We start from the raw sequence: 20,781 nt of genomic DNA on the forward strand, positions 1-20,781 counted from the left end.
TAATTTTGTAAGGAATCATGCAACTAATATAGTACAAGTGCTGCAAATATGTGTTATTGCAGATCGATTAATGGCAAAAACCTCCATTTGATTTTATTTTCCAGTTATCTGCGTTCAAAAAAAATCTGGCAACTGACAGTAAAAGCATAAAAAATTCCATGTGGCACTCAAATTTTGTCTCACTTTTAAACAGAGTTGTGTCTATGAGGGAACTTTTGGGTTTTTCCATTAATAAATAGGAGAGATTTTGTCCCATTATTTTTATTATCCCTATAAAAGTGTGTTTGTATTAAGAGTCATCCTACATTACATCCAAGATTTTATTTCTCTTGTTCCTTTCTTTGTCTAGAAGGATTTCCCCATTACCTTTAGGAAAAGCTTGTATATTTTCATCCCATTTTACGCCTCCCCATATGAAGATGTAATTTCCTCTCCTTTTAAAGGAGCAGTATGCTTAATATTTCCCTGAAACATTAGCTTCCTTTCAACTTTATGTTTTACCCTTTACAAACCACAGATACTGTTTCCCTATAGAGAAATATATAACAAAAAAAAGGGCAAATAGAAATATCCAGATATTTACTTCATGCTCCTGTACTAATTGGTACTGATAAGCATCAGCAGGTTGCTGTTGAAAAGCTACCTTTCACTGGGTCTCTCAATTCCGGAAAACAAGAAGTCATGGTATAGGAAGCTAAATGGAAATGGACTGTGATGACAGAGTTTTAGAATTTGGACTACCATATATGCTTATTGGAAAGGCAATGGGAGAGCTGCTTAAATATAGCTTATGGAAAGAACATAGCATCTGCAAAATAAACCCATCATATTTTTATACTTCGGTTAAAGTGACTTTTGTTATTAAACTTATTGGGTGATGGTTAAGTTTGATAATATGTTCCCAAACAGTGGGTTTGAGATCTTCAAATCTTCATGCAAATCCTTGTTTTGTTATGAGAAATATTATTTTGTACTTTCAGGAGAGAGATTTTAATTTGTTGTTGTTCTTATTGATACCATGATATAAATTCTCTGACCTTAGGAAGTCTACCTGAGCAGTGAGATGTAATCTATTAGTAATGTATTAAAAAGTAACTGTAGATTAATGAAATGCAGAAGGGGGGAAAAAAAACAACCCTAAAAAAAACCCCAAACATAAAAAGCTGGCTGTTCAGATGAATATCTCATTCTAGAGTTTAGAAGATTCAGTTCCTAATATACAGTTAACTACAGTAAGTAAAGGAGTACTTATAATGTTACCAAAAAATTATGCCCCATTCCTTTGGTAATTTTACAAACTAGAAATTAACCAAATAGGTTAGTAATCTTGATTAATGTAATTTCACATCGTTTCTGAATTTAACATCATTGAATTACACAATGAGCTTACTGCAGTCAAAGAAAAAAATAAATATTAATAGAACATGAATTTCAGTTTTGAGGTTTATTTTTCTCTTGTTATCTTAGGGTGCCTCAAGGGCTATCCATTAAACTGAACTTCACTTCCTTCGAAACACAAAAATATGCAGACAATTTAAATATTTTTGAAGGTATAGGACAAAACAAGATTTTAAGAGGTAAGGTTATTTTTGAGCTAATACTCATTTTCCATTAATAAAATCTAAGTGGTAAAATAAGCATTTTGAAGTGAAAAAAAACGGCATGCGTAGGTTTAAATAGAAGAATGCATCTGCGTAAAGTTACCCTGTTAGGCAATTGATCTCAGTATACATATCTGGATACTTTGTATACATTTAGTATACATCTAGTATATATTTAGTATACATTTAGTGTACATCTAGTATGCATTTAGTATACATTTAGTATACAAAGTGACCAGATAAGTGATTCTGTAATATATTAAGAAATCTGCTTGGGTTTAAATCTTATTTAAACAATTTTATAACTTGATCAGAGCCATGGTCTTGTGGTGTCCATTTTTCGTGGGAAGTATATTGCCAGAAGAACATGTAACATCACACACATTAACATAAAATGAAAGCATCTATACTGAAATGGGAGTACTATGATACTCCTTGAAATTCATTACAAGCATAACATAACAAAATTATGTGATCAGTCCTGTGATTCTAGAGTTTCAGAGTGCATACCTGTAAATTTTGAAAACTTTTACAGCATAATAAGTATGGATATGAAATTTGTAGTATTGAATATGTGTACTGTAAGAGGTATGAGAGATGGGATATGCAGAATACTTATATGGTAGCCAAACAACTAAATGCCTTCAGAGTTCTGAAGGTACTGTAGGCAGGATCACAGTAGAAGAGGGAAAGCATTCTTTAAGACTCAAAAAGCTAATCCACTATATTTTTATGACAGCACTGGGGATTTTAATGTGCATAGGATTGTTTTCTCTCTGACTATATGATTATTTATTTTTCCTCAGCTTCTCTGTCAGGGACTAATCCTGAGACAATTTACATTTTTTCTCATGAGGCTACAGCACAGTTCATATCAGATTATTCTGAAAATTACAGCGGCTTTAATGCAACATACTCTACATTTAATGCAAATGAACTAAACAGTAAGTGTTCCTTTTTTGTATGGTTTTACACTTCAGTGTGTGTGTGGTATTTTTATCCCGAGAGCCTGGTGAAAGTGTATTTTTAGTTTGACAAAGTGGAGATGAAAAGGGAAGCAGTATTTTCCGGCCTTAGTCTACTAATTAGATCCACTTTGTGAAATTTCATACTATTTTAAAGATAAAATTGTTGATTTCAGTCCACAGTTTTACAGGCCTGTATCTAGCAGTAGGGTGATGCCTTACAAAGTTAATTGGGCCATATCTCCATCAGATTCTTCTCAGCTACTTTGTTCACTAATGAACACTGTTGAATCACTGACACTGATCATTATTCTGTTATCACCTGACAGTACCTGCTCACCAGGGTTTCTGATGGCCTGAATTGTTGCCAGGAGTAGTAGTTCCAAAAGGTAAAATTAACATTCAGGAAAATTCCTGCTTCAGTAAATGGACACTGGAAATAAGTCCACATGCAATAAATCTACAGTGACAACCAAAAAAAAAACAATGTGACTCATGAATTAGCGTTTTTTGGTAGTTGAGGAAAAATTTACATGCAGATTGGAGAAGTGAAGGCTTCTTCAGCTGCTAAATTTTGAGCAGGATGTGAATAGGGGATGTGACTGGGAAGGGATATGATTCAGGAAGTATCCAGAGTGCCAGCAAGCTCTTGTCATGTGGAAGCCCTTACTGGGAGCAGACCAGCTCTCCAGAGCACCATGAAAAGACATTGAGCAAAATATCATGACAAGTAAAGTGATTAGGATGTTGCAGTAAATACATGTGAGCAAAGAAGGAGTAAAGGAGAAGGACATGGAGAGGAGCATCCCTGGTGCATAGAACACAGCACTCATGTGAGCACTCAGCTCTGGTGGTGGGTCCTTTCAGCTGAAGCAATACAGGCCTTGGCAAAGAAAAGAGGAAAAGAACAGGGTTAGCCTTTTGTGTTAACTAAGCAAAGGGTCCTCTCTTGTTCCCACAACACACTACTGGTGAAGGATCAAAAAAGAAGGTTGATGAATGAATGCAAGGGCATGTAGAGCCACCTTCAGCAATAGTGCTTTGTTAACAAGTACGAATGGCAAATTTATTTGAGTAATTATGTTGCATTGTGTAGACAAAACTGAGTCACTGCTCCAGTTTTCAAACAGATTTAAAAATACTTGTCACCTTGCATAATTCTGTGAAAATACTTCACATCTCTGTCATTTTTATTTACTAGCGGTTCTTTTTCCCAGATTATGAGAAAATCAATTGCACTTTTGAAGAAAGCTTTTGTTATTGGATACAAGATTTAGATGATGATTCAGACTGGGAAAGAATTCAGGGTCCTACTTTTCCCCCTATGAGTGGTCCTGATTTTGATCATACATTTGGCAACATGTCAGGTAAGATCAAATACAAGTTGCTTGCAGGTAAAAAGGAAAAGCTTGATTTAGCTTATGTTATATCACTATACAATGGATTTTTCATAGTGGTATTATCAAGATGTAATTTTATTCTGCCATAAAAGTGAGTCAGGACCACCAGACAAAATATTTTATGCTGCTGGTTGCCATCTTGTGGAAATGTACCAAAATTAAAAGAAGAAATAAAGAAATATATAAAGGGATTAAAGTGTGAAGTATTGAAAATTGTCAATCTTAACAGTATGACAAAGTGCCTCATCTGAGAAAGGGATTTCTGTTATGTAACAGTTTTATAAGTCAAATAACTGCATGTTTACCTTAAGGAAAAAAGGAAGCATAGTTACCTTCAAGGGAAATCACTTCTATTTCATCCCTGTCTACAGGTGACAACCTCATGGCTGTCACAGAATAATTGTGATCTAACAGAAAGTTGACCTTCAGGGTACAGAGGGCACTTGTGTCCCCAGTTAGAATTGCACACCAAATGCAATAATTTAAAACACATACAAAAAAAAATTAAATTATTTAATAAATTATTTGATTAAAATATTAAATTATTTTAAAATAATTTAAAACATGTATAAAAAACACAAACACTCCAGCAACTCTCATAGTGAAACAGCTTAATTGTAAGTGATCATATCAAACATGTGCTTTACTTAGAGACATACTGATGATATGAATCAGATTTCATATAAGGACTATATGTGTATCATGACTGCTTATCCCAGAATAAGACTCCAAAAGTTTTTTTCTGCTTCAAAATGAAACCCAGTCTGTCTCAGCTGATTTGTCAGTCCAGCTAAAACTAATTAAATTAATTTGGCTCTTGCAATGGCTATATGTATTCTATGCAAGAACGCATACTTTCTAAGTCAGCACATGAAGTGAAAGGCCATATTCAGATTTCAGACTAATTGTCAGGTACTTTAACATCCCACATGAAAAAGCTAGCTAATCTAGAAGTATAAATTATAGAATAGAGTATATATAATTTAAATTATATCATTGCATTTATTTTTAGATTCTGTAAATATAATATTTGCATATGTTATGTGATAGACCAATCAAAAGATCTATAGAATAAAATCTAAGATTAAATCCAGGATGTCAATAAAGCAAGGATTTTATTTTAGGACTTTTAACTCTGCCTAATTTTGCTTTTCCTGTGACAAATCATGATGCTTCTGTAGCTTGGAGTCACATTTTATTTCCATATGGCAGCAGAAGTCCAAATTCCCAGCTGCAAGGAGTTAACTCAGAAAAAAACTAAAACCCCAATTTTCTTGTTTAAAATGCTTCACCTTGGTATGAAATATTCATGCAGTCATTCTCTCACCCTCTCAATATGCAACCCATATTTTGCATGAAAAATTGTATGTGTAAAAAAAAATTATAAAAATGCCAGGAAATTCTTCTGTAAAATCACAAGCAATGCAAACTGGGAGACATTTTTATAAACTAAATAGAAATTGCTCATGTGAATTGCTGCCCTCACTAAATAAAAGCCAGATCTCTCACTGACTTTAAAAAGACTAGTTTCCCATTTCATGTCTAGTTCTGTGGAGTGTCCAACAAGCTTAAAAGCTCATTTTAATCTGTCATGGACTGATGAATATAACTGGTGATAAACATTCACATTTATTGTGTCAGAAATCTTCCAAGTCATGGAACACTACTTGTGCTTGATTTGTAAAATGTAAAAACTCTCATTAAAAAAAAAAAAGTCTGTAATTCTGACTAAAATGTCCTCATTACCTTGCAGGATTTTATATTTCAACACCCATAGGACATACATTCAGAGAAGAGAGAGTCCAGATTCTGAGTCTGCCTTTGAATTCTTCAGATTTATCTTGTCTAAGCTTTTGGTATTCCTACATAATATCTAAATATATACTTTGCTTAAAAATAAAACCAAATAGCTTTCTTCATATATATTATTAAGCCAAATCAGTGTGACAGGAATACACACTTGTTTCTGTTTGGATTTCCATGGTCATTCTCAACTCCAGGCCTGCAACTTTGACTCCTTTTTAGGTTTGATTCTTGCAGTTAATTTTAATATGTTTTCTTTTTCACCCTGGATCAAATATTCACTTCTATACAGAAATTACATTAAGAATCCCTGAAATATTTCTTGTCATGAAGCTTATCGAGGCCTCTGCAGAAAATATAGCTAGTACCAAGTAAAACTTCCAGGTATAATCTAAACATATGATTAATTTTATTTTCATGCTAACTACAAATTTGTCCTAATTCCATAAAACCATTCATAAGAAGCTTGATGGTTTTTTTCATGAAAACTCACTTTGTTCTAATAACACTAAAATTACCTCTATCCTTCTAGGTATTTCATGTATGGTGCTAATGTTTATTGTTTAAGAGTGAGCATAAGTAATGTGCATGGTTTGGAAAAGATCATTTTCGAGAAAAAAGGAAACTATGGGAAAAACTGGAATTATGGACAAATAACTTTAAATGAATCATCTGATTTTAAGGTTTGTAATATTACTAGTTCTTTTTAAAATTTATTTTAGCTAAACTGATATCAGAATTTTCTGCCAAATTAACCCAATAATCCACAGCTCCAAAGATAATATCTAGTACTATTTACTAATACATGCTAGCATGCAGAAGACTAGAGTCCCCATTAGAGTTGCCATCCCCCCTCCTTCTTCATTACTCAAAGTAATTTGAAGTATTACTTTTCTGGAAAACAGAAAACCTTAACGTCATGGGACAATCAGTGTTATCACAACAGAGAGCTTTCCACAAAACAAGGGTGTTTAAAACCTATCAAAATCTGAAGTGGAGGTTATAATCTCAATAGTGAATGCAATGTAAAGCATTTAGGCATGAGAATATTTAAATTAAATGACTTCAGAATCTGAAGCAGTACTTTCACTAATTGATTGGAGAATCACACACTGAAAGTGTGTTCCAGATGAAAATGTATCTGGCGCTGCATGGTTAACAACCAACCCGATCTATCTGTAAACAAAAAGGAGGAGACTTCTGCTAGGTAATTCCTTCAGCAACTCTCTATTGAAAACAATTTCTTTTTATAGGTATTTGGGATGGCTTGCCTTGCTATAGTAGTTTTGATTGATGCAAAAGCGCTGCCAGAAAGAGGCATTTACTATCTGAGAAAGTAAATGCATCTGTGACCTGGCTGCACCGGATTTCCAGCAAATGTGTGTTTTATGATCTCAGGAAGAGTACTGTACCTAGCTGTATTTCACCAGCACAAATTCCTTGGTAGCAGGGTTACTTTAGATCTGTAGATATTAACAAATGAGATCAATTTCAATTTTTCACGGAGATATGCCATTGGATCAGAAGTTTGGACTGACGGCTGATACAGAGTTTGCATTTCAAAAATTGCATGTATTTATATATAAAAAGTAAAGTTACTGAGTCATGTTCATCATTTATATGAAGAGTTCCTGCAGTCTTAAGAAATATCTACTCGGTTGGCATGGTGCTGGATTTTTTTTTGCAAGGAATTCTGTTTTCTCCTTGATGCCCTTCTTTGAGTGATGCACCAGTGTAGGTTACAGTGGAAATAAGAGCAATCAAGAAAGACAAAATGATTCAGCATAGGAAGGTCAAAAATGTTTAATTAAAATATAAAATTCTATTTTTTTTTTCAGGTTATTTTTGATGCCTTTAAAAGACCTGGTCTCAGTGATATTGCCGTGGATGACATTGGCCTGACAAAGGGGAAGTGTAATGACAGTATTTATGTAGAGCCAACTGTGATTCCATCTATTACTGCCATCCCTTCAGGTCCTAGTAAGTAAACACTAAATTACAGTTAGTTGACTGCCATTTCCTATTAGTATTTTGGTATGAGCGATTCAGAATTTTCTGCCTTCAGTTTTATAAAAATCTCTCTTCAGCATTATAAAATTATCTTCAGGATAACAAACTTGGGGTCAGATTCTCTGCCTATAACTTTGTTGATAGTAACAGGTCTGGTAGATTCACAGCTTAAGCTATTATCAGTACAGTATCTTCCAAAACTTGAAGCCTGGAGAATAATGAAATAATTAAAAAAATGTCTCTAAAAACTTTAATTAGTAAAGCTGCCAGAAAGCCACTGAAGAGAAAGGAAGATGAAAAAGAAGGAAGATTATAACCTCTCTATTTGAATGATAAGCAATGTAGCAGGATAACAAGAGAATGAGCAAAGTCACATGAAAATATCACTAGAGGTCTTGATTCACCAAGGTCTGAGAACACACACACACTGAAAACTCCCACATTTAGGGGAATGAGTCTATGAAATAGTGCAAGAATGTTTTAAGAGTGGAGCAAGATCTATGTGAATGTCTAATACCCAAAATGGAGGTATTATCACAATGAATGAGTTCTTTCCAATATATATTTGGCCATATAGTTATTCCTACTGTATCTGATGACATAAAATAAAGCAATATTTGCTTTATAAAAAAATTTAAATAGGGAAACAGAAAGGACACAATGGCAGTTAGTTCTGGTTTTGGAGGAAATGAGTGGACCAAAAAGAAAAACCCCAGAAAACAATCAAGGGACTCTTTCCACTTTCTTATCTAATGAGAGATTTCACTATATGCATAAATTATTGAATCTGTCAAAACCAAAGCCTGATTTCTTCAATTTTGCTTTTGGTAACTACTACTTGTGGTAAGGCAGCAGTGATGAATAAGTGATTGACCTAGTAATAATGGATAGGGCTTTTTTTCTGCTTGATCTCGTTTCATCTCACTACTTTTCACCTCTTCCAAATCCCAGGTTCAGGGAAAGAGAAGGAAATAGGAGGAGAGCTTATTTTGTTTATTCATAGTTGCCATCAGCTCCAAGTCAAGTAGAAATTAATGGAACATGAAATGTTGTTACCTAAAGTGCATATGCACTTCTCCAAACAGGTTATATAGCTTGATCCAGACCCATCAAATTGCAGAGTCATTTAGAGGAAAGCACAGACATGTAAGCTTCCTCAAAACATGCCAGTTTCACTGAGCTAGTTAGCAGAATCTCACTGAGAAAAATATACAAAAATACCTGTTGCCATCATTATACATCTGGAAAATATATCTAAAATGTTGAATAAAAATTGCATACAATATTAACCAGATCCACACGCATTCAAAGCAAAAACTGGTACAAATATAAATAGAACCTGTGGAAAGCATTAAAAGATCCAATAGGGCCTTGTAATTTATGTAAAAGAAGAAGAGATTTCTACAAAAGACCTACTCACAGCTGGCTTCAAATAATCAAAACAGACAGTGAGTATGTTTCAGGATTGCCTCCTGTTGGATTTACTGTCACTTACAAAGCACAATTAGTTGCTGTTTTGACAGCATATAGTAAATAAAAATGGTCTAAAATTGAAATAATAGAAAAAGACTGTTTGCATTGTATTTATGTTGAAGTACTGTGTACTAATATTGTCATTCTATCAAATCTATCACCTTTAAATCTACTGCATCAGGACAGATAAGAAACCAAAACCTTCTAAATATAAGAGCAAAATTCTGGTTTTGGAGCTCCATCTTGAGACACGGGAAAGTAGAGTTCAATAATATGCCTCTGTCAGCAAAATTAAATTTTAATAACACTAGTAATTTCAGTCATAAATCATCAAAGTCAGTTTTGGAATTTAATTGGAATTTTCATAAAAGTAATACAATGCAGAGGTGTTGATGTCTGCTACCTCCAGCTGTCTTTCAGGTGCTGCGGGTAAACACCTCGCAAGTTAGCATCAGTCTAATGGTTAGTGGTATTATGACCCTGTGGTAAATAGTTGCTGGGTGCTGCTGTCAAAACACAAGAGAAATGTCACTCAAACTATAGGGCTCTACCCCAAATATGGTGATCAAGTTTTAATATTCAAAATAAGGAAGTGGTCACATAGCATATAACTCCTTTTCAAGCAGATTAGAGAGGATCCATACTGTTCTTCTATATGATAGAATAGCTCAGGCTAAGCTGTTGCTGCGGAAAAACTAACTTGTTTTCATAACTTTATTGAGGTGTGCTATCTATATGCTGCCTGTAACCTGCTAAAAAATAGTGAATGTTATCAGTCATCTTCAAAGAAGCATGAAATTACTTTGATGGATGTGGTGCAAGCTTTCTAACACTAATGGTTTCAATACAAACATCATGTCTATAAACAAGAGATGAAAGAATGTGAGCTAAGCCAATTTCTTCTGCTAGACTTAGAGCTTTAGTAAGAGGCACTGGCATCATTCACAGTGCCACAAAAGCTCATTGAAAAGTAAAACCAAATCTTTGGTGGTGTGATAGAGAAGCTGGATTTGCTTTTGTCTTTTGCACAAGACTGTCAGCTTACACTTTCATCTAAAACAAAGACTGCTTTCATCTTCATATTCATTTATAACCTGTCTTTTAACACAAACAACAGTGTGGAAATTACCATGTAGATTACACACTTAAGATGTATATGTCAAAATAAATTAAAATGTTGACCAATACACAGAGGATTTTCTTTATGAATAGGTCATATGTAATTTTCTTCAGTGCTGAGAAAAATTGTCTATTATGCTCAATGATAAACCATTTGTGCTGATTACTATTTGGTTTCTAACAAATGACAGCTATATGAATAACTCCATATAAATTTGAATTTAAAGATCATCAGAAATTATTAAAACATTTTTCCATGCATTAGTAAAATAAATTCTTTCTAGTTTTTTGATGTAAGAAAAAAAAAAGATCATTATTAATGTGGCTTACATGTGGTCAACACGAGAGCAGATTTCATTATAAATTGCACCTGTTCTTCTATTAAGAAAGTTGTGTATGTTCTGCTCATATTATCAGATTATGCTGACTAGGAGTCATGTTTTTTATGCAGCTTTACAATGGTTGTGTCTATTTGTACATGCAATAACATTCTATAAAAAAAAAAGCCAATATAATATTTATTTGTTGTTAATTGTATTTACCGATAGTCCTCATTGTGAGCTATAACCGAAACATAATACACTTGTTAATTAGTGTGTGGTTGTTAGCAGTTCCTTTTCCTTACAAGAGTTTGCCTTTTTCTTGCCAGGAGTGATGTGGTGAAATAGAAAGTTCTGTGGCATGGTTGTCATGATGAAGTGATAAAGTTCAAATCTTTCTTGTATATATAGGAGCTTCCATGCAGTGCGATTCAATGAGCAAACTCATTAGGACTCGAAGATTATGCGGTCTCCAACCAAGTGGTTCAGATTATGGAACACTGATAAGGCATAATGAAACACAAAATTTCAGCCATAATGTGGGGGCAGGGGGAATTGTTAAAGTTTAGCCAAATTCTGAAAGTTAAAAAAAAAATAAAATATTTTAATTCAAAGAATAAACAAACAACAAAGCAAAATTTAAAACGTAAATTTCTTTCGCCTTAACTCCTAATTCCTGAAGTAGGTGAAGGAGCACTGTTTATTTTTGAATAAAGTAATTGTAAACAAAAGAAGTGGGAAAACACCAAAGTTCATTAAGATGGTACAGCTGAACTAAAAATAAATAATATTTCTCAACATGAAGTGAAGTTTTGGAATGGGAAGCTGCATATTTTGGATGTAAACTGCCATCTAAACTATATATTGAAAGAGACTATTGAGTAAATAAAGTACAATCAGCTCTTCGTGTGAGTGCATGTATCTGTACATACATATCTACAATAATTGCTTATAAATACATTTTATTTGTTTTTATGTATAAGTGCATATACATGTTTATGATTAAGATGTCAATAAGAAAATAATAAATAAGTAGTTCTTATTGGAGAAGTTGTTTCAAAGAAAAAGCAAATGGCCACTTTTACCATTTAGAGGGTTTAACTGTAAAAGTTTTTGGGTCCTGATGAAATCAAAATGACAGTATAATGGGTTTTTTGCTATAAAGCTTATTTGCTATGTGACAAAATGTGCTTCATACTTGGCTATCAGGTAATGCTGCAAGAAAATGAATCAGATAATAAGCAAGGCATAAAAGCTAAGTGCATAAATAGGTTATACTGGGGGGGGAACTTTCATCTGTTTCTTTGACATTTTCTAGCTTTTCTATTAATGTAATAGTAAATTATACAGTTGATTATAATTTATTAAAGGATGTATCACATTCTTTTATTATATTTTCTGCCATGTGCACAGCAGACCAATAATCACCAAATGAAAGACAGACTGTGTCCTTCCCCTAACTACACGGGGAAGACTTCTCATGGCATGATCATGAATACAGTTGTGCATCTGGGCACTAGCACTTCACAAATAGCAGTATAAGACCTATAGCTGTAACACTGCAGCACTGACTGCATGAGTCAGCAGGTCTTAGACACTGTAACTAATAAGAACAGTGAATTTCTTAGAAACCTTATTTCTTCAATGCTCTGTGTCCTTACCAGAGTGTTGGCTTCTCACAACTCATTGTTCAGGCTCTATATCAATAGCACTGCAACTCTTACCCTTACAGTGATGAAGTTAGCTTGAATACCCTCTTCATAAAATTATTTTCTTCCTATCTTTTTAACAACAAATTGCAAAAATAAGCAATAGGCTAATTACGTTTTTGAAATGTTTTCTTTTACAGCTGACTGTGGAGGGCCGGTTGAACTCTGGGAGCCAAACAATACCTTCAGCTCTGAAAACTTTCCAAACAATTATCCTAATCAAGCTTCTTGTAAGTCATTCTTCTCCAACTTTTCTGAAAAGAAGTTTAGCTATATAAAAAGTAGGCATACTAAATCTGCTTTCCTAAGTCAAATGCTGTCAAGCAAAAAGATCTAAGCTATATACAGTAGGACCTTTTAACTGAAAACTCTATGGCTTTTAGCAGAAGTTAAGGAATCATGTTCCAGTTGATTAAAAAGTGATGAAGACCAGCATAATCCTTTGGAATGGGTTCAGACAGGCCAGTTCTGTCATGACTATTATGTCAAATATCTTTATGTCAATGTAGCAACAGACAAGGTGCTGAACATCCCCATTTTACCATTATACCTCAATATATCTGCCAGGTTAATGTCATCATCTCTTCTGTTAAATAGTTAAGCTTTTCTAGGGCCAAAGAATGTGTGTGTACATTTTGCAAAGGATCCTCTCTTTGTAGAGTGTTTCTTAACACACTAGTGAAAAATATTGATGATCAGAGGACAGGAGCATCTCTCCTATGAAGATAGACTGAGAGAGTTTGGCTTGTTCAACCTGGAGAAGGGAAGGCTCTGGGGAGAAATTATTGCATCCTTTCAGTACCTGGAAGTTAGAGAGGGACTTTATATAAGTACTGATAGGACAAGGGGTAATGGCTTTAAACTGAAAGAGGGTAGATTTATATTAAGTATAAGGAGAAATTCTTTACTGTGAGGGTTGCTGCAAGAACTGGCAGATGCCCCATCCCTTGAAGTGCTCGAAGCCAGACTGAATGGGGCCTGGAGCAATCTGGTCCAGTGGAAAGTACCTCTGCCCATAGCAGGGGGGGGTTGGAGCTAGACAGTCTTTAAGGTCCCTTTCAACCCCAACCATTCTATGATTCTATGGCTCTAAGAAAGACATCATTACTGTACTAATGCTACTTGATATAGATTAAGCTACAGCTGGCAAAAATGAAAATGTTACAAGGTTGTACACTCTGTGCTGTTGATGGATAAAACAAGGAACAGAACTCTGTCATTACTTGTTAATGAAATATTAATTATTTATTGCTTCACCTTTCACTAGAGAACTGTGTTGTGCTGCTAATCACAAAGGCTGTAATTTCGTGTTTCTGTCTCATTTGAGTTATAGCTCTCATTTCCAGGTATTAATTTCACAAGTTCCCAGATGAGATTCCTACTACTGAGAAAATGTTTTTCATTCCCTGAACAGATTATAAAACAATTGGGTTTGATTTCTTTTTCTTTTCTTTTTTTTTTTTCTTACTTTCTTTAGAAGATTTTGATAGCATCCACACTTACATAGATTAAATATTGTAAAGCATAGGCTAAACAGAAGGAAACACTTCTACTCTAAAAAAGACATCTAACTTGAAAGGCAGGCTTCTGTGACTGATTGATTATAGATATTATCTTACTATCAAATAAGTCTTTAGTGTCAAGACTGTCACATTTTCACAGTTACAAAAGAGTTAGCTTTGCTGCTTTAGGGAAACTCACAGTTGTAATGAATGGTAAAAAAATGCATGTGTGTGTCTTAAGAGCCTAAATCCAGTTTTCAAAAGTGTTTTAGAGATGAGAGTCAATCGAATTTTGGGTCTTGACAGAATAAGTTGCTTTTAAAGATAAGATTTAGTCTTCTAAACCTCTTGGGTGATCTTAATAATTTAACAGAGTTGTGTTTTTCCCCCAAATCCTTCAACCAGAAGGATTTGTAAATGCAACGCTGAAAAGGTGATTTTTTGTGTGTGTGTTATTATTTTCTAGGTGTGTGGTATTTAAATGCTGAAAATGGAAAAAACATTCAACTTCATTTTCAGTTTTTTGATCTGGAAAATATTTATGATGTAGTTGAAGTCAGAGATGGCAGAGGACCAACGTCCTTACTTTTGGGCAAGTAGCAGCATAGCATACAAAATTAATATAATCAGACAGCTGGAGCAAACTGTAGGATATAACATAAAGGAAAGTAACTCTCTAATTTTATTCAATATTTCTTTATATTTTGGGATCTCAGAAATTAGGAGGAAAACCTGAGAAAGCATACTCTATGTGACATCATATTTCCTAAGTGTTTGCACACACTTAGCTTTCTATGCAATCCAAACAAAATTAACTTCTTGATAAATAAGCCTGCTCATTTGTGTGGACAAACAGAAGCATAATCTCTTAGTTGAACCTTATTTTTCTATAATGATATGTCAAATTTGGGGTTGAGCTTTGATCATTGCAGTCTGATAGCAGTTGTGTTTTGGGGAATAACTATTCATGTGGTAGCAGTATTTGCTTTTGAACCCAAAACATTTTGAAATACATAAGAACAAAAGTAGCTTAAATATATCCATGTTCTCCTGGAGAAAAGCTGTATATACAGGACAAGACCCACGGCCAGATGTTTTCTCTACAACAAATCAGATGACAGTAATCCTCCTTACGGACAAATCTACAACGAAGAGGGGATTTCTTGCAAATTTTACTACTGGCTACCATCTAGGTAAGCATATGAACCCATGTATTTAAGAGGTTATACTGCTGTTCAAAGACATTTGAGAAAAATTGGAGAGTGGAAGTTGACCCTCAGTCCTTTGTCAACAGAAATATGGAAAAGTTAAAGAGAAAAAGCCTGGTAGTTACCCATCTGTAATTTGTTTTCTAGCATGAAAAGTGATGTTTTTGTTTCTTTATTGTAACTGGACCAGTGTCGGTATCCTACGAAAAACTGTGTAATATTATGTGAAAAATTGACTCACTATTTTGACCAAAAGATATTCAAATGTTTAGAATGCAAAGACAAACTGTTCGTTATACAAGCCTCAGAAAAGAAGATCACTTTGTGACTCACTTGAGGATGTTACTAATGTGTTTTTAAATGCATTTGTGAAATACTTATTATCAATTACATCCACTAGAAAAGAAAAATGTATATGTAACTCTGATTACTGTTTGCAATACAGTCCTCCTTGCACCTTCAAAATTTGATCCTCAGCTTGTGAAGGATCTCAGAAGAGTTAGACTTAAATATTTGGATAGCAGTGTTTCTAGTCCCAGCCAGTCCCCTTCTAAAAGGCTCAGGTTTTGTTGGAGACTGCAATTAGATTTGACACATATATAAGTAATACGGCAATCAGCTCTCCAAAAACTTGCAAAATGAAGCCAAACGCTAAAGTACATGGAACAGCAATATGCTTACCAGGACAAATACTTACACTAACTCTATTGCAAATCTTGTTGGAATTATTTAAAAGCTTTGTATTACCTCTATGGAAGTCTGACAACAGAAAAAAATAAAAGAAAGAAAAAGCAGTATGTATTGAGAGATATATGAAATACCATTAGTTTACATGAACAGAAAGTCAACAAGAATCTACACGCTTTCGTACTTTAAACATCATAAAGGCAAGTGGCCCCCAGCATGTTTAGCCAGCTGCGTCTTTTGAATGGATTAACAACAGTATTTTTCTTAATCTTAAAAATAAAAATATTAACTATTGATTTATCTTTGTAAAATCAACTACATTTAATCCTGCTGTGAAAGGCTGAGAGGTAGATTTATACAGACATAAGACCATTTTGCTGCTTCTTATTCCGCCTTCTTATCACATATGCACAGTCCAATGCTATGCCTTTTTTTAGCTGGTTCAGCATATTTGCTGAGCCAGCTTTGCCCATATTTTGTTGTGAAACAAAAATTAAACTTAAGGCAGAGTTCTCCAAGTGGCTGTTGCCAGTTCTTCTTAAATATATTAAGAAGTTCCATTTGCAAAAGAATGATGCTTATTCATGATCTTTTCAGCCAAAGGACAGAGACTATTATCATTAGCATGCAGGCCCAAGGGTAAAAGGATTGTCAGTAAATAAAGTAATTGTGAAAAGAAAAGCAGATTTTTCCTCATATTTTAATTTTCTATGAAATATTGATTTTTTTTAAAAGGAAGCATAATTTGAACATTAATAGTCTTTGGCAGTATGCAATATAATAAAAAAAACCTGACCAATAAATTCTATGGAAAATCTGGCATCAGTTATGACCACTGAATATTGTGAAGGCCTGGTTAAGGCCTGATTAAGGCCTTTTATAACCATATCATTTTGCTTCCATATTGTACAACAGGCCATGCTGACTGATGAATGAATCATTTTAGATTAATACTAAAAATTCAGAAGCAAAACAATTACCTTGCCTTAAATAAGATTTCTAGATGATTAAATGTTTCAGTTAGTAAGTCCAGGAAGGAAAATAACGAAAATAATTTTTCAACACAATTTAAGTTTATGACTGTGGATTTCCTGTAAATGTATGCAATGGAGCCATTAAAAATACACTTTGGCCTTGGAAAAATATAACTTTATTTTTACTCTCTGTTTGATCTGCTTTTGTTATATAACTGATACTGAAGTAGCTTAATCCTACTTTTGTGGATGCTTTTCTCATTCATTCCTGTTACTTTTGTCTCTTCCACCTTTCTTCCCAGGCACGTTCTGAAAGATGATACATGGTTTCAGTGCCTCTTGTATGTCTGACTTAATATACTTTATGGTCTCTAAACCCTAGTGAAAGTACTCAACATCTGAAACTTGAAATCGTTTGTCACTTTTGACAAGATTTGGCCAGGATTTGATTTTTCTCATCCCTCCAAAGTTTATTACATGTAACAGAAGAACATTAGTGATGGAGCAATATTAACTAAACCAGATGCTACAAAGTATAATGCAATAGATTCTATTCTTAATTAGCTTCTATTTATCTCAAAATAATCTTTATTTTGAAAAAGAGATGGATAAGAAAGGAAACCAAAGGTTCTGTGTACTCAACTTTTCTTTCAGGTGAACCATATGATCTCCAATGAACATCAACCTTTTTTGTAATTATCAATTAAATTTCCTTTCTTGTTTTCTTTCAGGAGCTTGTGCAATTAACGAGCATCAGTGTGGCAGTGGGGATTGTATACCATTGCATAACCTTTGTGACAACCTACCTCAGTGTGAAGATGGCTCTGATGAAGCAAAGTGCAGTAAGGTTTCTTTCAAAGAGAAGGAGTGCATGTGTATTTAGTAGGAATTATGCAGGAAAACAGCCACAAAACCTCAGATAGTGTAAACTACTGCAGCTGCATGCAGACCATGCCAGTTTACACAGTAGTAGCTCATTGAGTTTGTCAGGACCAAAAAAACAAGGTTGCTTTTCTGAGAGTGTATGTAAGCTGATGAAGATGTCTGGAAAAGGTAGGAAGTTCTCTGTCCTTAAAACTGTGTCTGCTTATAACAGCCCAAAATGAAATGAAAACTCATGACATGTTTTCCTCCTGTATTCATTTTTATTCCCAAATTCTATCACTTTTTGCTGTAATTAATTTGAGTTTCAAAGCAGTATAAATTCTGCAGTGAAGTTCTATTCCTTGATGGAAATTCCCAGACAGTCTTGTGAGTGTGAAGCCAAACTACAGCACATGGCACCCTCCAGCCTGCATAGACTTTATCTTGTGGAAACACTGACATAGGTTGAAAGGATGGTATGGCTGCAAAAGCACCATCCATTGTAGGTGTGCATATTGCTACAAGCAGACAAATGGATGCTGCTGCTTAGTCCCCATGTAAAACTGTTATTTCCAAAATGTAGAGGTACAATGAGTATGTGACCTCATATCGCATAACATGGAAGTAGCATTCTCTCAACAATGTTAAATGTAAAACTGACATTAAAAGCATGTTGGGCCTAGCACAGAAATTAAATTGATGTTTCTGACAATGTGGTGGTTCTGGCAAATTATTTTGGAGCAGTAAGTGGGCTTTTTACCTTAGTACAGCATCATCTTCCTTTGTTTCAAAGAGGACTGCTAGGGACCAGATATGTCCTTGGATATATGCTGACAATTCTCATTGAGTTAAACATCTTTTACATGCATATATAAATGTGCATGTAATATATATATATAAAACCCCATATATTTCTATATATGACCTATATAAATATATGTATACCTATATATATATGTCCAAAGGCACAGATTCACTCTTCACAATAGAGCAATTAGCTATTTTGTTGCAAAGATAGTCTTCCTTTAAAATGCATGGAATAAAATTGACTTCAGATGCTTCTTCAGCAAAGAGAACTTGAATGTTTTTTTTTCCAGTCATTGCTAAAGAAGATATGAACAAGGTAACCATCACCTAAACTAACATGATGTACATATTCCCAAAGATTTATTTTGCCATAGATTGTCTGTTACTTCATAGCAAATTACCTCACAATAAAGAACTGGGAGAATTGTTTCCAAAACCTCATTTAATTCAAACTCTGGCTGAATCAATCTAAGCCTTAAAATAAAATGAAAATTCAATTAGACATCTTCACATTGAATCTTTTCAGTGTCCAAAAGTCTTGCTCATTTTTCTTAATCCAATTTCAATTTCTTATGAGAAGTGGCAATTTGTACTAGATAAACTGATGTTTTCAAATTCTAAATCTTCTGAAACTTCCCAGGAACTGCAAAGAAAATTATAGGATACCTTTTTCCCTTGCAAAATTCTCAAAATATATGGCATTTGAACGAAGCAGTTGTTGAGTGCTAAATAACTCTCTTACTCCTTCCTAACAATGTATTTGGAGGACATGGATCTGATGAGGAGAAAAGGAATTATAGTTCAAGCGGAAGAAGGGAGAACGGGTGTCAAAAGAAATTTGGAGAATTCTTGTAGCATAGAGATTTTGAAGACTGCTCAAAAATTTCTTACGACTGAGGGTTACCATTGATTAATCACTATCATCTCTTTCATTCGTGCACTGTGGGTGTCAAAGAGGTATTCATAACAATCTATTTTTTTTTCTTTTTTTACTATAGTGGATATGCTTCACATTTTTGTTGAAATATTTTGATGTGAAAAGGTTTTCTGGACAACTGACATTTAACAAATGGTTTTCAGGGAGCTTTTATTGTTTGTGTGTGTGTGTTTTAACTAAAGCTGCAATGAAAAAAGTGAATATTCTCAAAGAAATTGGAACTGGAAAATCCAATTTTTCTGTCAGCTCTGGTTGTAACCTCATTTCCAATCAGTTTTACTAAGCTAAGTTAAAGCTTCGCACAGTATCTGAAAATTACATAGTGCTGGCTAAGAAAAAACATTGGTTAGGCTTGATGGAAAATATACTGTTTATTGTCTACTTGTCAGGCATTTGCAAAGTACAGGGTGTGAAACCCTCCTGTGGCAGAAATATAGAAGGAGATAGCAATAACATTTCCTTCCTGTGGAAACACAACATCTTGGAGAGGCTGGGTTTCTTACCATTGTAATGTATTTTAATCTTTTTCTTCTTTTTTTTTTTTTATTTTTCATATTACATTTCTGCTTGCTTGGGCCAGGAGGAGCAATGGGGGTGTGAAGGGGGGAGGGTCATTTACCAGCCAGCTAAAATGCTTCTGTCCATTTTGATCTACAGTGAGATTGTTTAATGGTTCTCTAAGCACTGAAGGGCTGCTACAGGCCAGGATTGGGAAGATGTGGCACCTGACATGTGCTGATGGTTGGAATGAAGAGATTTCAGACAGTGTTTGCCTGCTTCTGGGGTTAGGGTGAGTGAAAATATTCATTGTCTTTGTAACTTATTTGCAGGTTTGTTTAGTCTGCATATTGATGTTTTCTTCATCATTTTACTGGCGTCTTTACCATTCAAGAAAAGGGCAAGTATATTTTTCTGTAGTAAGTGACCTGCTTGGTGTGCTAACAACTTCATAACTATTGCAAACCCTATTTTGATGGCATTCATTAGAGGATTGATGACTCTGAATATGGCAGATTAGGCATGAGGAGGTATATATTGGAAAACACTGGGAGACTAATGTGGAGATATTAGTCTTTTGCACTTTACATCATCGTTTACATCTTCACGTGTATGAGAATGACTCAAGAGTAAAGCTGGAGTAAACTGCAGCCTTGGCTGTTCTGCCATCTTATTAATATTCATTTTAAGTAAATTCAAGATAATCAGTTGGGTATGCTGCTACTGGGTCCCAAATATGTTTCATAACTATCATTAGACATGAGCTATTGGGAGAAGAAATTGTATTTCTCTTGAGGTATATTTCAAGGGAGGAGGGAAATATATAACTGAAAATTTACTGCCATCCACAGAATAACAAATAGCTTTCTGACAGTGCTGATGTTTTTAGGGGATGTCACTCATC

At 34.3% G+C, this 20,781-nt stretch overlaps 1 protein-coding gene across 1 annotated transcript in view; it reads left to right on the top strand.

Annotated features, from left to right (window-relative positions):
* Window positions 1–20,781, top strand: part of TMPRSS15 (transmembrane serine protease 15) — a 53,364-nt gene that overhangs the window by 19,881 nt on the left and 12,702 nt on the right. The window contains exons 9-19 of the mRNA XM_057413034.1: window positions 1,468–1,577; window positions 2,408–2,545; window positions 3,784–3,933; window positions 5,720–5,822; window positions 6,302–6,452; window positions 7,608–7,749; window positions 12,541–12,630; window positions 14,369–14,494; window positions 14,964–15,095; window positions 17,503–17,613; window positions 20,037–20,169. Of these exons, the coding sequence (XP_057269017.1) occupies window positions 1,468–1,577; window positions 2,408–2,545; window positions 3,784–3,933; window positions 5,720–5,822; window positions 6,302–6,452; window positions 7,608–7,749; window positions 12,541–12,630; window positions 14,369–14,494; window positions 14,964–15,095; window positions 17,503–17,613; window positions 20,037–20,169 (1,386 nt within the window). The remainder of the gene's footprint in view (window positions 1–1,467; window positions 1,578–2,407; window positions 2,546–3,783; window positions 3,934–5,719; window positions 5,823–6,301; window positions 6,453–7,607; window positions 7,750–12,540; window positions 12,631–14,368; window positions 14,495–14,963; window positions 15,096–17,502; window positions 17,614–20,036; window positions 20,170–20,781) is intronic.

Source organism: Pezoporus wallicus, unplaced genomic scaffold (genome assembly GCF_028554395.1).
Source record: "Pezoporus wallicus isolate ANWC-B61680 ecotype Strahan unplaced genomic scaffold, APGP_CSIRO_Pwel_v1 contig_6484, whole genome shotgun sequence".
NCBI lineage: Eukaryota > Metazoa > Chordata > Aves > Psittaciformes > Psittacidae > Pezoporus > Pezoporus wallicus.